At 37.8% G+C, this 16,438-nt stretch overlaps 1 protein-coding gene across 11 annotated transcripts in view; it reads right to left on the reverse strand.

The window, feature by feature from the left end:
- The window catches only part of ROBO1 (roundabout guidance receptor 1), a 684,183-nt gene that overhangs the window by 65,466 nt on the left and 602,279 nt on the right, over window positions 1-16,438 (reverse strand). For all 11 annotated transcript variants that reach the window (XM_085589936.1, XM_031505944.3, XM_085589954.1 and 8 more), the window contains 2 exons: window positions 16,093-16,231; window positions 14,754-14,881 (listed from right to left, as the gene is read on the reverse strand). In XM_085589936.1, the coding sequence (XP_085446062.1) occupies window positions 14,754-14,881; window positions 16,093-16,231 (267 nt within the window). The remainder of the gene's footprint in view (window positions 1-14,753; window positions 14,882-16,092; window positions 16,232-16,438) is intronic.

Below are 16,438 nucleotides of genomic sequence, written 5' to 3' on the forward strand. Positions count from 1 at the left end.
GCAAAACTAACTTAAAATCTCCAGTAAATATCAATCTGCAACATTGCTGAAATGGAACAGTAACATTTACAGCCTTTCTAAAGCATCTAAAAGTTTACAAATGGAATATATTTTTCTGAAGCTAATATCTATTAAAAAAGAAAGTTCATTAAAAATAATAATATTCTACAGCATTTAGGCCACACACAAATCTCTTTAGTATAGGATTGCTGAGTCAAGGTCATAAGGCTCACTAATATACTGTAAATGCAAAGTATACTACAATTAAAACTATTTTGAGAAGATTCGTAGCTATTTTCTTTGTCCCCCAAACCAGAATTTCATTAAAATATTCAAAACAAAACATTTATTGAAAACCAGTAGATTTTTCAATGGAAAATATCAGTGCCAAATTATCAAATATTAAATTATTCTTCAACGGTAGCTCAAGATTTTGATAAACTTTGAAATGGTTCAGATCTTGCCAACGTAACTTTGCTTATAAAAGAAAGGCATGTTTGAAAGTATTCCAACCTCCTATCAGTGATGGAAAGAACAGACTGAAAATAAAAAACAAAACAACAAAACAGAAGTAATGCATTTTGAAATTATACATAGAAATACAAATGAAATTATGAAATTATGAAACTATACTGACCAAAAAGGAAAAAGTTAATTTAAAAAAAGTTAACCGGTTATAATTACAGAAAAGGTCCAAAAATATATAAAATTTTAAATGTATGCTACACTTTGCTCTTATCACTTTATATTGAGAGTAAAGCAGCTTTTGTTCAGCATGGGCACAGTTTCATATCGAGTAGCTAAGCACCCTCCATTCACCATCCTGTGATAAATGCAGGAGACCACTAACAGGAACTTTGCCAACACTCATTAGGTATGAGGAGTCCTGGCCTCCTGTTCTAATAAACACAGAGGACTCCAGGTGTACTGTGAAAACAAAGCAGAAACAGAATCTGATAGAATATCAGAATTTGGAACATGCTGAAGACAAGAAGCTGCAACTGCATATGCCAAACCCAGATCAACCTGATTTGAGTTTTATAAGAGACATTTACTTTTTAAGGAAATAATCTTAAAGAGAAGTTTAAAATACTATTTTCCAAAGATTTATGTTTTAAAGAATTATTCTGGATGTGCACTAGCCTAATTTAAATGGTATTTCTCAAAAAGAAAATCAGTTTACTGATTACTCAATTACTCTGCTCAGATTATTTGTAAGACTACAGTTCCTAAGAGGAGCGGGCAAGAAATGTTACACACAAATTCCTGAGAGAAATCTGCTCTTCCCCAGGTACTGTTGTCCATGTGTAAGTCTGTATTTCTCAATAACCATTGCTTTTTCACTGAGCAGCTCTTTACTAAACTTGCAATTACAATCTGACATGCTCTGGAGTTAGAAATTATTCTCTTCAAAACACAACTCATTGTACATGAAACAGCCTGATAAGAGACTTAATGGAATGAAATTCTTGCACAGAGAAAGCAACTCTTAAATAATTTTTTTTCATTTGTTGAGTAGTGCCAAGAAGAGGAAAGTTCAGCCTTCTTAGAAGCAATGCAGAGCTGCTCGTCCTCTACTGTAAACTCCTTGGAAAATGCCTAACAGAGTGCTCAATTATATTCCTACAAATTAAATTAACTTCTAAGTGCTGAATTTCCCCTTTTCTTTTTATTAGACATTTCTTACTGTAGGTCAAAAATAACCCTGTCAAGCAAATATAATTTTTTGCCCACCTGTGAAAACAGAGGGGACACTGATATATAAAAATAAACCCCTGTAGAAGTAGGGCATCACATTGGTTGCAAAACTGTTGAAAGGGCAAAGGGTGAAGTTTCACAGAAAAATTTGAACAATTTTGTCAGATGGATATCATGTGGCTTAAAAGAACAACAATAATAGCAACATCTAAAACAAAGACCACATTCTTAGTTTGATTTGCAGCCTATTGATATCTAAAGTTACTAAAACTGAGAAGCAAATAGTTTTTCCTCTATCATAGCACATTTTATTTGACACCACTTTCAATTATAAAGTAAATTAATTTTCCCTGTGTTAATCATGGCTTTTCACGTGACAATTAAATGGAATAACCCATTTGTAAAGACAGGAAGTTAACACATAAAACCACAATTACCAAAGGAATAATATTTTTGCCTTTCATATAATTTCCTTGACATGCAAGGCTTTTCAGGGAAGACGTGTCCAGTTGCTGAACAAAAACCAAAAGAAAAGTGGTTTCCAGTCTAGTGACGTGATCTTTTAATGCCTTATTCTTTCCAGCAATCCTATCAACCTCACTGGGACTATTGGTATCATTAAATCCACTCACAGGAGTAGGAATTTGCAGTTTTAGGACTTAAACTACAGCCTAGTACAGTTGCCAGATGTTAATGGAGCAACGATTACATCTGACAGATGTAGTTTTGTAGGTTCACATGATAATCATGTTGGAAGCAACCTCAGAGGTCTCCATTCCAACTTCCTGCTCAAGAGGGTCAGCTACAGGGTCAGTCAGAGATTGATCCAGGGCCTTAAAAATTGCAAGGAATAACAATGCACAGACCCTGGCAGTCCAGTCTGCTGCTTGGCTGCCCAGCCAGTGGAGAAATGCCTTCTCTTATCCAGCCTCAACTGACCTTGTTTCAACTCAAATCCATTGGTTTCTTGTGCTCCCCCATGCACTGCTGGGATGAGCCTGGGTTTGTCTCACCCTGGGGTCTCACGAGACCTCAACATGCTGTGTGCAATGACTCCATGTAAAATAGACACATTTTGTAGCTCTCCTCACAGAGCTGAAGGCATATGTTGATCTAGTGTTGCTCTAGAACCCACTGGTCTCCTCATATTTAGAATAAAATATTACAGTGTTGCACCCGTTTCCTAGTCTGCCACTAGGCAAGTTAGAAGCTTCAAGTACCCCATTTTTGATAGCTTGGTAGCAATTATTTATCTTAATGGAATAAAATTATAGAAATTTTAATTTATGTATACTAATAAGATGCTTTTGAGATCTTGAGATCCAAGGTGGTACTTAACTACTAAAAAGGATTTTATTCAGCATGTTTAATACTCATTAATTATTGTTCTCACTATATTATTTACAAATATCTTTCAGGTGCTTGGAAGATATCCTGTTATTTAACTGCTACAAGTTCAACACTTTTGATTGAAGCTCAATGTGTTTAACTTTTGATTATTTAAAAAAAAAAATCTTCAAGGACTGCTGGACACTAACAGGACATTATAAAAGAAGTAAGAAAGTACAAACAATCCCAATTTTCAGGCCAATAATTACACACAACAATCAAGCTCACATCCAAACTTTAGCTTCTGTATAATAATTGACCATTATGACTAATCTATAAAGGGGCAGTCACAATGAAATTTGGATTCCTTTCAAGTAATGCTGTGATACATTAATCCCAGTTCAAGTGAAAATATCAGAGGTTGCATATGCCCGTAGAAGTGAAGTGGTAAGAGACAGGAGAGGACTATGAGCAGATGTGCTGGAGTAGACAGTGGAGTAAAAAGCTGGAATTTCCACTGGGATTGGCCAGGTCCAGACTAGACAGTGAGAGGGGAGAAACAGCAAAGCTAACAACAGAGATAGCACAGAGATTGCTGTGTTATCTGCCAGGGAGCTGAAACTCAGCTGTTTGTCATCTTCATATGAAATAAATGGGTGAGAAACCCATGGTTTATGACCTCTGTCTGAAATGTGTGGGTACAGAAAATTTGGATACCTACAGTCACATGCAGAGGAAGAGTCTGATTAGGTTTAGCAAACTGGTCAAACTCTGACTTTTCACGCCTGAAAAAACAAACTACCAAGAAATCCTGAATAATTCCAAACAAAAATTCTGCAAAAAGCTGCCAACATCTTCTATTTAAAAATGTGTTTAATTTCTAATCCTGCTAAACTCTGAAATCTAATGAAACACTTTTTATCTTAGAATATCTGAATGAGGACCATTGAACGCCTCCCTGAAACATGACTACAAGATATTTATGTTGGTGTTTTGCAAAAACTATTATTAACAGAGATAGTTTAAGACAATGTGCCATGTTCCATTTCCTATCTGGTGATTTGTAGGCTATTTGTTCTTATCAAAGCAATCTGAAACTCTCAATATCCTTGATATGCACATCTCTCTGCAGTCATTTGTGGCACGTATTACTTTCTATAGAGAAATAAACAAAAGACTGAATCTCTTGTCCTGAAAAAAATATAAATGCTGCCATTCAGCTGCCTCCTGCCTTCAGCCTGTGAAAAATACAGGAAAACAACACCAGGTACAGTACAAAAGAACTGGGGTGTATCACTTTTCATCCTCCCTGGACTCTATTTGCAGCTGTCACTTCTTGAGGTCTAAATACATATACACACAATTCCTATTTTTTCTTGGATTTTCTGCTGCAGTTCACATTCACGTGGGACCAGCCTGGGCCACCCTTACTCACTGTGAAAGCTTTCAGGGCATGGTCCCAGGGCATCAAGTTTGACACAGTGCAGCACAAATGTCTGAGGAAAGGTCTCACAGTCTGGCGCCGAGCACGCCACAGCTACAGAGCTGAGGTAAAATGTTTACATGAGATTTTTGACGTCTCAAATCAAAAGTGATGACTTGGAACTGCAAACCCCCAGCAAGGGAGTGCTCCTGGTTTATTGTATTTATGATGAGCGGAAAAATTCCATTTTAGATTGCTGCTGATTTGTCAGATAAGCACTTCTTAAGTTTATATGACTACAGTAATTTCAAAGATCTGATTGGAAACAAGAAAAAAAAAAGAGATTAATTTTTTTCTATAATTGTAATGTGAAGAATGAAATTATGACAGAAACAAGCGACTTAATAGTTGGAAAAAACAGTTCTGATATTAAGACCACTTTTAGAATTAGTGAATCCCAGAAAAATGCTTCAGTTTCACAGACAGAAAAGTGAACATGGGGAAAAACTCAATATCAATTAGATGCTACTTTCCTCAACATACTTTCATAGAGTTTTGTAGTTTTTAAAAATTTGTATTTATTTATTTTTGTTTACAATTGAGTCACATCCCCTCTTCTGTCTGAACACTGAAAACCACTCAGGTTACCCTGGCTTCGGCTGGGATAAAGTTAATTTTTCTTCTTAGTAGCTAGTGTAGCACTGAGTTTTGGATTCAGTATGAGAATAATGTTGATAACACACTCATGTTTTGGTTGTTGCTGAGCAGTGCTTATCCCAAGTCAAGGACTTCTCATGCTCTGCCAAGTGAGGAGGGATACAAAAAGCTGGGAGGGAGCATGGCTGGGACAGCTGGCCTGAACTGGCCAAAGGGATGCTGTATGCTAGAGAACATGATGCCCAGTATTTAAACTGGTGATAAATGGGTGGGAGCTGCTGATCACTCTTCAGGAGGAAGTTGGTTGTCCTTCAGCAGGCAGTGAGCAATTTGTACCGTGCATCACTTGTTTCTCTTGAATTTTATTTTTTCTCTCTCTCTTCCTTACTAATACTGGTTTTGTTATCATTAGTATTATTAGCATATTTTACTCTGTTTCAATTATTAAAGTGTTCTTGTCTCAACTCACAGATTTCTGGGTTTGGTTGGTTTGTTTGCCTGATTTTTTTTTTTTTTTTCAGATTCTTCTCCCCATCCCACTTGGTGGAGAGGCATTGAGGGGCCATGTGGTACTCAGTTGTCAGCTGGGGCTAAACCATGACACGTGCTGGGCAGTAACAGAGAAACAGACTGGCTGGAGTTTATGCCCTGCACAAGAAGTGCCACTCTCAGGGTACTGAGGTGCTGCCACCTGCACTTGTCACTGTGCACTTCCTCCAGAAGCCTCAAGACAGCTGCAGTCTGGAAACTTGGTGGTCACATCACCCTGGCACTGCCTCTGACCATGCAGGGCAGGATTGCTGCTCTCATTCCCAGCACGTGGCACGTGCCTGGCAGGCTGGATTTAGGCTGTGCCTCTGCACTTGAAACCCCAAAGGAAGGAAAAGGGCTGGCGCCTTTGTGCTCTCAGGAGAGCTGATGTGCTCCAGGGGAAGTGGTCTGAGCAGGAAGAAAGGCACGTGTCGCTCCTTGGTGCTGACAGGACAGACACAGCCTTGGAAATGTAAGTGCTTCTGGAGCTGCTGCACATGCCAGGCAGAGAGACAGGCCAGGGTAGGGCTTTGGAACACCTCTAAACAAGGATGTCATGACACATGCAGCCTGGCAGCTTAACATCACCAACTCCAGAAACAATTTTGGAGATGAGCTTCAAGCACCATGGATTCAAAATCAATGATTCTCCATCCTGCAGCAAGCAGGAATGTGCCTTCTCCCAGCTTTGCAGTGGGAACAAGGAATTTGTTTTGAGAGCTTGTTGTTTCCCCTATTGGCTTGAAAATGTCTAAAATCTTTCTCTCTTTAGTGATTTAAACTCCAATCTTTGCTGATAAACACCACAAGATCTGTGCACTAACCAAACCTCCTGCTTGGGTGCTGTTCTCATTTCAAGAGCAATCAAATGGCATTCACTCCTTATGGATTTCAGGCCATTCTGATATTTAGTTTAAGCTGAAAGGTGTTTCCTTCCTCAACTCTGATTCAAGAGGCTGGAGGGTAAAATCTGGCTCTGTTTCAGCTGTGTATCAGCCATGTAACTATATAATTTCAAACTGATACTAGGAAAAAAATTGAGATAGATCATAATCTGTGCTCCTGCAGGATTCAAAGTTGATTTCTATGATAAAAAACCAAAAAAGCTTTACAATGCAGCTTTAAAGGTAGCACTTCTCAGGTTAATACACGTAGTACACAGTTTAAAATGTGTATAAATCCTGTAGTCACTGCCTTGAGGTGACAAAGAGGAATCTGAAAAATGGAAGGTAGAAGACAAAGAGGGAAAGAGGAGGACTTAAGGTTTTCCAGTTCCTCTTCTAGTCCACCTTCCCCCTTCCTTGCTCTGGATCCTCCTAAACCACACTATAAACTAAACATAATTTAGAGAGCACTCTTATGACGAGTCTAATTCCATCTATTTAAAAACTAGAGTAATGTGGTACACTGTGAAGTCCTGTTTCCCAGGCTTCTCTTTTCAGAGAAGAGTTTTCTTCCCTCGTGTTTTAAATGAACTGAGGTAATTTTAGGCACTGCTGCAATCTAAGTAGTCGTGGCTACAAATATTTATACTAAAGCCTTTTAAAAGACTGAAAAAGGATGAATTTTAAATAAACTGTTCAGAAGTACAAAAAGATTATGATAGATAGATACTATTCAAAGTATTCTTAGGAGCTTCCTACTGCATTTTTTGACTTAACAGTGGAAGATAGTAGAAATGAAAAGGAAACTGAGTGGGATTTTTTTCCCCAGCTGTTTATGATAGCACAGAGTGCTTCTTGGAAAGGAGAACTTGAAATCCATAGCAACCTCCTTATAACAAGTTAAAGCTATTTGTGAAAAGTGGCCAAGGCCCATGATCAACGGTTACCAACACACACTAAAAATGGAAAGACAATAAATCTCTGCAGTGCACTAACTTGTGATCATTAAAAAATGTTGGTTTGGGCATGCAGTACTCAGTGAGGAATATTCTCAAATGAAATGTATTATTTCAAAAGAAACCTGGATTTTTTCTCATGGGGATGCCACACCCCCCACATAGAGACAACCAAGTCTACACTAACACCCCAACTTATGTTTCAATAATGTTAACTGTGTTAACTAATAATGGAAGCTAACTGTGACATATTAACAATATTTAATTATGGGCAGCAAAAAATACAACACGTAAGAATTCTCTGCAAGCCACACTATTCATCATGTACAAAGAATTTTTACTGTCATGGTGGCAGAAATGGGAACAAGATGCTTTCGGAAATAAGGATGACCTGCCAAAATAAAATAAAACTAAAAAAATGAGGGACACTTAGCTTGGTATTCATACAGTTCTCTGTCAAAATATGACAATGCTATCAAAGTTGCTGGTAGTCTGAAAGGCCCATCAGACCTTGCTGGTGGACAAAGCCAGAACTCTCAGGCGACTCCCTGCTCTGTACTGAGACCCAGTGTGTGACCTTAACTGTGCCAAAAGAGAGAGCAGCTGTCTCATGTGAGGAGGTGCAAGTCCTAAGTGGGCTCTCATGGGCCACAGAGAGAGACAAAAAGAGAACAGAATCCCTGCCAGTCCTGTGTTTAGAGAGCAGGGAGCATTTAGGAGAACAAAACAAGCAACCTCATCCATTCAGACCAAGACTTTGTTTTTGTTTCTCTGCCCTGTCATCTTATTTCACACTTAGAAGGATAAAAAAAAAAGTCATCGCAAACTTTGGGAATTAGTATGCAGTCATAAGACAAGAGGAGCAAGCAAATACCTCCTGCAGAAAATGATAATTCATATATAACAGTTCAGCCTGAACAAGGATTTTTTTTCCTTACACTGCAAGATTCTTATACTGAGTCTAAAGGCCATCAAGTCCACATACAAAGGCAGCAAAATTCTTTACTACCAGTTCTTGAGTGTTATTCAGCACCTAGCAACCAAGCATTTTAGTGTTCAAACAAAACACAACTCATACTAACAAATGGTACTCAAAATAGCTTATCAAAATAATGTTTCAATGCACTGTTATTCAGCATTTTTAAATTCAAGATCAATTCAGAAATTACTGATGCAAGTAAACTAACAAAAAGTTAGTACTGTACTACAACCACTGTATTACTGACAGCTATGAACTAGGCACAAACAGAATGAGTATTACCTTTTTACAGATGTTTAGCATAATTTAATAAAACCAACATTTATTTCAGAATTAACATATAGAAGTACTGTTTGCTGAACAACCAATTAAAATTATTCTTCCTTGCACTGTAATTTTATTCATAAACCCAAAAATCTTCAAATTATACAACTTGTAGTAAAAATCTACTTTGTCTATTTCAAAGAAAGAATAATTGAAATGTTATCTTTAGAACAGCAGTCACAGTAAGTCTGCAGCAGTGAAACCTAATACAAAAACAATTGCTTTTTCCACAGCCATGGGATTTAGGAAATTTCAGGCACTAGAAAAGCGCCTTCAGATTTTCTTTGCTACTTTTTTTTTAAAATTGAGTGCTGAAGTACGCTACACAAACCTACTTGCTTCAATTCTCTGCACTATTCTCTGTGATTAAAATGCACATTTTGGGACAATTATACAGTAAATAAACCCCTTTCAGCAGTAAAAAACCTCTAGCTTCAACTTATTTCTGCAATAACATTTCTCCAAATTATTTGGATGCCTATTCTACATGCTTAAAAACATCTGTCTCAAGTCCGTGTTTCAAAGCACCAAACTGGAGGAAGGAATCTCAAAAGTTTTTGTGTTATTGTCCTGTAAAATATTGTTGTCACTGTTGTGAGATTCTATGCAAAAAACCAAACCAAACCAAGCCAACATCCATTTTGCACTTAAAAAGCATGGAAGCAGTTATTTATTAAAATATTTACAGATTCCTTCTTTTATCCATGTTTTAGAAATGCATCAGGAATCTTAGTGTTCATCACTTGCATCAGTTAAGACAAGAACCTTCAGGGCTCTAATCTGCTCTTCAGACAGTTTTCTCATTTCCTGCTGATTAACTTTTAAGATTTCTATTCCTTCACCAGAAATTGGTGGCAGTCGAACTCCTCAGATCCTTGATAGAAATCTGACGTGTGCTATCAGAGTTTACTGCAGTCATTAAGGGGGAAATGGGCTCTTTAAGCTATTGAAATCACAGGAGATGGTCTCCTTCATTCATCCTGCCAAAAGTTTACTAATTAAAAAAATCCTGAAGTTCATTGGACAATCATTATTCTTCTTTCCTTTTTCAAGGGACTGAAGGCAGAATATTGCATCAAAACAGTTATTTCGAAGGAACTAATACTGATTTAAAGAGAGAACATGACAAGTTCAGACTTAAATCCAAATCCTGGTTTTAAAATCCCAGTGGTTAAATTCAGCTCCGAGACTATGAAGGGTTCACTACAGTCCATAATAATTGCTGTACACCTCAACAGCATTTCTGTCAAATTCTGAATTTTGTCTTTGTTGTTTTAATGCTTAATGCAGTTACATTTACAACTTAAAATGTGTACCAGCAGCCTGACACAGTGGAAACATTTATATGGTATCAGACAGATGAAAGAGCAAATCCTATTCCTTTATATTCCGGGTGGTATTCACAGCCTTTCCCAGAAGCCTTATCAAATTGATGTCTTTTACTGTGTGCCTTGAAGCTACCTTGCACAAAGAGGAGGTGGAAGGAGGAGGAAATTCCAGACCTGAAGCATGTGCCACCTTTTCAGATTAAAATTCCTTGTCAGTCGACTCTTACAGCAAAATCACAGCCAGGAGTCACTTATCCGAAGTTCCACTCTCTATCTACCTTGCAGACAAGCTCTGTTAACCCTAAAATTAAAGACATCACAATCTAAAAAGGCTTGGTATCAGACATTGCCACTGTAAAATATGAACTGGCCGGTACAATTTCCATAGGAATTCTTCTTTTTTCCTGCCAAACAGATAACACCGAATGTGCTTAGTGCCTTTGAATGGCAAAATTTACATTTTACAGTTCAGTCCCTGCTGCAGCAGGTTTAGGTGTAGTTAGGCAGGGCCCTGTACCAAGTATTGCACACTCCTCCAGAGCCACTGCTTGAGTAGGGAGAGCTAAGAGCTCAAAAAACTCCTGTTCAAGGAAAAGATTCCAATCTTCTGCAGACTACCACAGTCACCTACAGCCAATGTTGAAGTCCTGAAGCCAACTGAGCCACTGGAGCTGTTGCTCCCAGCTCCTGCTGAGTCTCACCTACACTGCCACTGCTGTGATGGTTCCTGGCCAGCTGCAGATTAGGGCTGCCACTGGAACCCTAACTTACACTTGTGTGTTTCAGAGAACAGCTCATTTCACCAGAAATTATAAACTTATTATAAAATTAGATGCCAAAAAAGCCAAAATAAGTACCACAAATGGGAGCAAAGCAAATGGAAGTAAGTAAGAATATGTAAAACCTTTGGTTCTTAGATTTGCTTGAAAGTATTTTCATGGTTAAATGTGGGATTTGCAATTTCTTGAAGATGCCCTACTTCCATCTGCATTAATGGTAAAACTAATTCTCTTTTACTACTGAAGTTCTGAAGTATGCATCTTTGGTAATTTTGTGTGTCTTAGGAACATTGCTTTCAATGATATGTATATAGTAATGAAATTAATATATTTCCTAAAGTCCTGCTTTGAGGCATAAAGCTAAGGAAGTCACACAATAGAAACCTACACAAAACATGAAATGCATCTTGCATATATATTTCAAATACAATACAATATAAATACAATAAATATATCCAGCTTGCTTAGTGCTAGAGAGAAGTTCACTGTTTGCAGTGATGCCATTTTTTTCCTTTTCTGAAGTATATCAGCTACTTGGTGAAATATAACATGTTGGCAAAATAAAATGGGCTCTGGGCTGCTTCCTGGCATTATGTATTGATTGAGGTATTTATTTAATAATTAATCATCCCCTGAATGAAATGCTTCCACATGTATTTAGCAATGTCTCTGGATGCCTTACAGATGCAGTACACATTGCTGCAAAATGAAAACAGAGGGTAGAAATCTCCAATTTTAGGTATATGGAAACAACATCAGGATTACATTTCCTTAACTATTTAATTTTCCAAGGAGACAATAAGATAACTTGACAGTTTTAGGGATGGAAATGCTTCTAAGCAGCAGGAGTAAAACACTAAAGGAAGAGTTCAAACTTCACTACGTCAATACAGAACTCCAAATTTGGTTTGTGAATATGGCTGAAGTCATGGGATGCATGTAGGAAACTCTTATTGCTCCAAAAGTTATGAGCCTGTACAGAGGAAAATAGTGATTCCAGTAAGCAGCATATGTGATGCCAGTGCTATGAGCAGGAAGAACATAAAAATGGAACTGATATTCCCTCCTCTCTCTTGTGTTTTTACGGTTAACAGTTTATTACATAGAGAGAGGCAGAGTTGAACTACCCGAGCTGACAGTTCCTAGTCCAGGGACACGGCCTGGGCTGGCTCCCAGCTCAGAAGCATCACTGTGGCTGTGCAGCATTCCCGGAACAGGGAGCCCTGCAGGGCCTGCACCAGGCACGAGGCAGAGCTGAGCAGGAGGAGAGGCTCCTGTGGGATCCAGGGCAGCTCCCTGTGAGACCCAGGATAGCTGTTCACCACGTCCCATCCGCACCTCCCCGACAGCTGCCTATCTCAATTGCCCTGGCGCTGCACGCTGCACCTTTTAGTGCCCCAGATAACCCTCCACAGCAGAGAGCACACTGGGTTCAGCCATGGTGTCAGTGGAAATGATGAGTAGAGAAGAAGATAAATCCATTTCCTAGTGCTGCCAACCCCGAGGCCCTGAAGAGCGCTGCTTGCACTCCCTGCCACAGCCCCACTACGCCGACGCTTGACAGATGGGGACTGTCCCTTTCCTGACATGGACACACGTCTGGGGTCACCCCTGACAGCTCTCATATTCCTCCTCTGGCACAAAGTCTGGCACAGAAATACCACAGCCTGTTGCTGAGATACTGAAGAGGAAAAAACCCAAACCAAAGCTCCGCAAATAACCCAAACTCACTCAAACCCACGCCAAACTCCCTCCTTGCCTTTGGCTGAATTGAACATGCCTGCACAGTGGCAGCTGTAATGTCTGAAGCTGTGATTGGCAATGCAGCCCTCTGTTTACAAATAGGCAACAAAAATAACTCAGTTTGGCACAGCAGAACACACATTTACTAAACTCTACAGTTTAGGTCATGTGACGATAACCAAAAGTGCAGAAGAGAGTTGCTGGTTGCATTCCTTAAATCACCCAGAAAAAAACCCCATAAAATCATAAAAAAGCAATGAACCAACAACAAAAAAAAAGTCAAACAGCTGTGTGTCCACAAACAGTCAGAGCAATCTTATTTTAGTACTGAAACAAGATCAGTCTACTTTTCTAGATACAGCATAGGCAAAAAGCTGATCCTTTAGGAAAAAAACCCATGTGTTTTAACAAGGGAAAAGGAGAGGAGGGAACAAGAGAAGGCAGAAAAGGGAGAAAAAATATAAAAAAATCCGAATGGAAAATTCATCTGCTAGAGGAGTATTTTTTTCCCTTCCCATAAAACTTGGTCTCTTGGATACACTAGTAAATGGATTTTGATCATAATTTATTTCATTACCAACTACAAATTGCACCTACACATTACAGTTTCTCACATCAATCCCTCCTATGCAGACATTAGTGCAGACAAATGGCTCAGGAGGTAATCCATTCACACTGGGAAACAAATTACCCCATAACAATACCCTCAGAGCAAAGCTGCCACAGTGTAAATATCTACTGTGTAATACAAGCACTTAAAAATTAGGATCTTGATGAATCAGGACTTAGCCTATGATCTTGTTCCTTAAAAATACCAGTTTATTATCAAAAAGATCTCATTAAATTTCTAACATCTACATACTTAAGTCATTTTATATCTATTAGCACCATTAAGCTAAATGGGATTTCAAGTATGTTTTTGTTTATTATTTTGAATAGGACTATGAAAGATTAGGGCCACCAAGAGTTTATTTCCAGAAATGTTACTGCTTAACCAGTCATTAAAGCAAATTTTCTTAATAGTAACATTTTACAGGATTAACAGTTGATTTAAGACGTGATCTTCAGAACAAATAATAATTTAAGAAATAATTCAGTCCTTCTCCTTTGAATAAACTGTGCTTACTACTCACAAGTTTATCCTTTAGTCTCCAACACTGAGCATGAGAGCTGGTTATTTTACAAACATAAGGTATGAGTTTTAAAGTATAAACATCATGGTGACGAACAAAACAGAACATCTCAAAATTCTTGGTTTTATGAGAGCTTCAACTAAAGAATTCAATACTTTCCTAACAGAGGGACACCAAATGTTTCTGATGGAAAAACGAGAGCAGGTTCAGGGCAAGACCTTTCCTGTTACAGTAAATGTGTCAAAATAGAGGCCTGTTACCAAATAAAATACTTTTAAGCCTATACTTCCCTAGAACTCCATAATGACTAATTCCCACTGAACAGAGAAAAGGACAGGAGGAACATCAGCGCCCAGAAAAAAGCATCAGGATGACATCATTGCCTGTCTGCTAGCCAGGAAAGGAAGAGAGGGATTATCTGAATAGTGAACATCTGGATTGTGTATATAAAGGCAGTGAAGGATTTTTATACATATTAGTTCATTGGGTTCCACTGAATTTTTATCTTACAAAGAAACAGTAGTGCTACAATACGCCTTTATAATGAAAAAGCAACAGGAATTCCAGAGGTCTGGGTTGGTGTATTAAGAGATACACAAACAGATTTATCATTCACTGCTTCTCTACTATAGTTAATTGAAAAATCTTGGCAGATACTTGTACTTGCAACTCTTTCTTCTTGAATTAAAAAAATGCAGCTTAGTAACACTGACTTTGTTCTTTCTGTGTTTCAGATACAAAGATTGCAAGTGACTTGATTCTGAACTTAAAGAACTGAAATTCAAAACATACTCGGTTCCCCATCCCAGCATTGTAAAGACTGCTTAAAAAAATCTTACATGTGAAGTGTTTCCATTTCCTCAGAATGCAACTCAAAACAAATTTGAGTTTTCACATTTTTTTATCTCTAGAGTTGTTGTACAAAGAAAAATCAACTTATTCTAGTACAACTTTATTCAACTTTATTCTTTGCAAAGAAACACTCTTACCTTGAACTGTTAAAGTTGCTGATGCCTCAGCTTTTCCAACCATATTTTCTGCAACACAAGTGTATGATCCCATGTCTCCTGCCATAACTTTTCTGATTTTCAAGGTATGATCATCACGGATTTCGTATCTTTAAAGATACATAGTAGTTAACAATGAATAGGAATAACATAACTTTGTACAATTTCTGTAAAGGGTAAAACCATGGGGGATTTGCTCTAAAAATATTCTCATTTCCGTATTTCCCATAAGGGGGGAGAAAAAGTATACATATAAATTGATAATGCAAAATAAAGTTTTAAAACCAAAATATAGCCAAGTATTTGAAAACCTTATTCTGATATTATTTGCACACAATTGCAAAGTCCTAATGCAGAACATCTTAATTATTAGAATTTTTTTAACAAGTAAATGTTTTTTAACATGGTTGAAATAAAATATTGTTCCCAAGAAGATCAGAATTGCTTGAAAGCCAAGATAAATCACAATTAATTCTTTTTTTTCTTTTTTTTTTCGAAGGGAAAAGGCCTTTCCTAAAGGCCTTTCACCAATTTCTTTCCTTTCAGCACCTTTCTCTCTTTTATGCATAATGCAGTCAATGTGTTTCAATTTATGGTAAGTAGATTTTTCTCCTAAAAATGACAGTTTTTATTAAAGCTGTGGACAACATTATCAAGAAGCTGGATTTCAAAAGTGGTCAACAAATCCAATCCTATTAAAGGGTTTTCTTCTTTCAGTCCACTCCCCTGAAAGTTTTTTAAACTGATAATTAGGATTTTGAAGTAAGTAAATTTAGTATTTAATCTGCCTCTATGTTGATCTATCACAGGGTGTGTTTATTTTTAATAGCGTGTTTTACTTTTTGGTCTGAATTCCAGCAATAACGAGGAAGTTCATTGGAAACCTAGCAACAAAAACATGTATAACCAAGGCAGCTTTCTACATTGCCAGACTACATTTTACATCAATTGCAATTCCAGTATGTACTTATTGATGTTGTAATCTCTTTCACTATTTGTAATGCATTCTCCAAAACTTTTAGTAATCACAAAAGACTCTTCAGGTGAAGAATTAATCTGTATCTGATGCTACTGGCTGAACTTGGTTGTTTTGTGGTACATTTGTCGTGTGTTGTCACAACAAAAATTTGAAAGCAGGCCGTTCTTAAGTTTCAACATAAATTGCAAATTCAACTAGAGCACAGTGCTAATTAGAAATGTTTTATTGGATCAAGCCAGGCCTTTTGCATTCAAGACAAAGAAATTCTAACTGTCAATCACTGAGTGCCCTCATCATACACCAAACTAGATGTCACAAAAAGGGTAACTCCAAGTACTGCACCTTGCTTTTGGCAGCTCCCCGTCATCTTTCCTCCACCTCACTGTAGGGACTGGGTCACCTCTCGCCTCACACTTAAATTCTGCACTGTCATCCACAGTCACCGCCAAATTGCTCGGTCTCTTCACAAAAGATGGTCTCTCTAAAGGGAAAGAAAAGGAAAACAAGGATTAATCCAGCAGTTCTGTGTCCAGATTGCACAGGATCTCTGTGAGGCTGCTTGCAGGTGTCAGCAGCAAGCATTCCGTGCAATAATTTCCAGTGCTGCATTTGAAAGGCAACTTTTTCTTTCACCAGAACACACGAAGTAAAACAAACCAAAAATATTCAGAATGTCCTTTGTGGCATT

The sequence above is a fragment of the Lonchura striata genome, chromosome 1 (assembly GCF_050655825.1).
Source record: "Lonchura striata isolate lonStrDom1 chromosome 1, ASM5065582v1, whole genome shotgun sequence".
NCBI classification, from domain to species: Eukaryota; Metazoa; Chordata; class Aves; order Passeriformes; family Estrildidae; genus Lonchura; species Lonchura striata.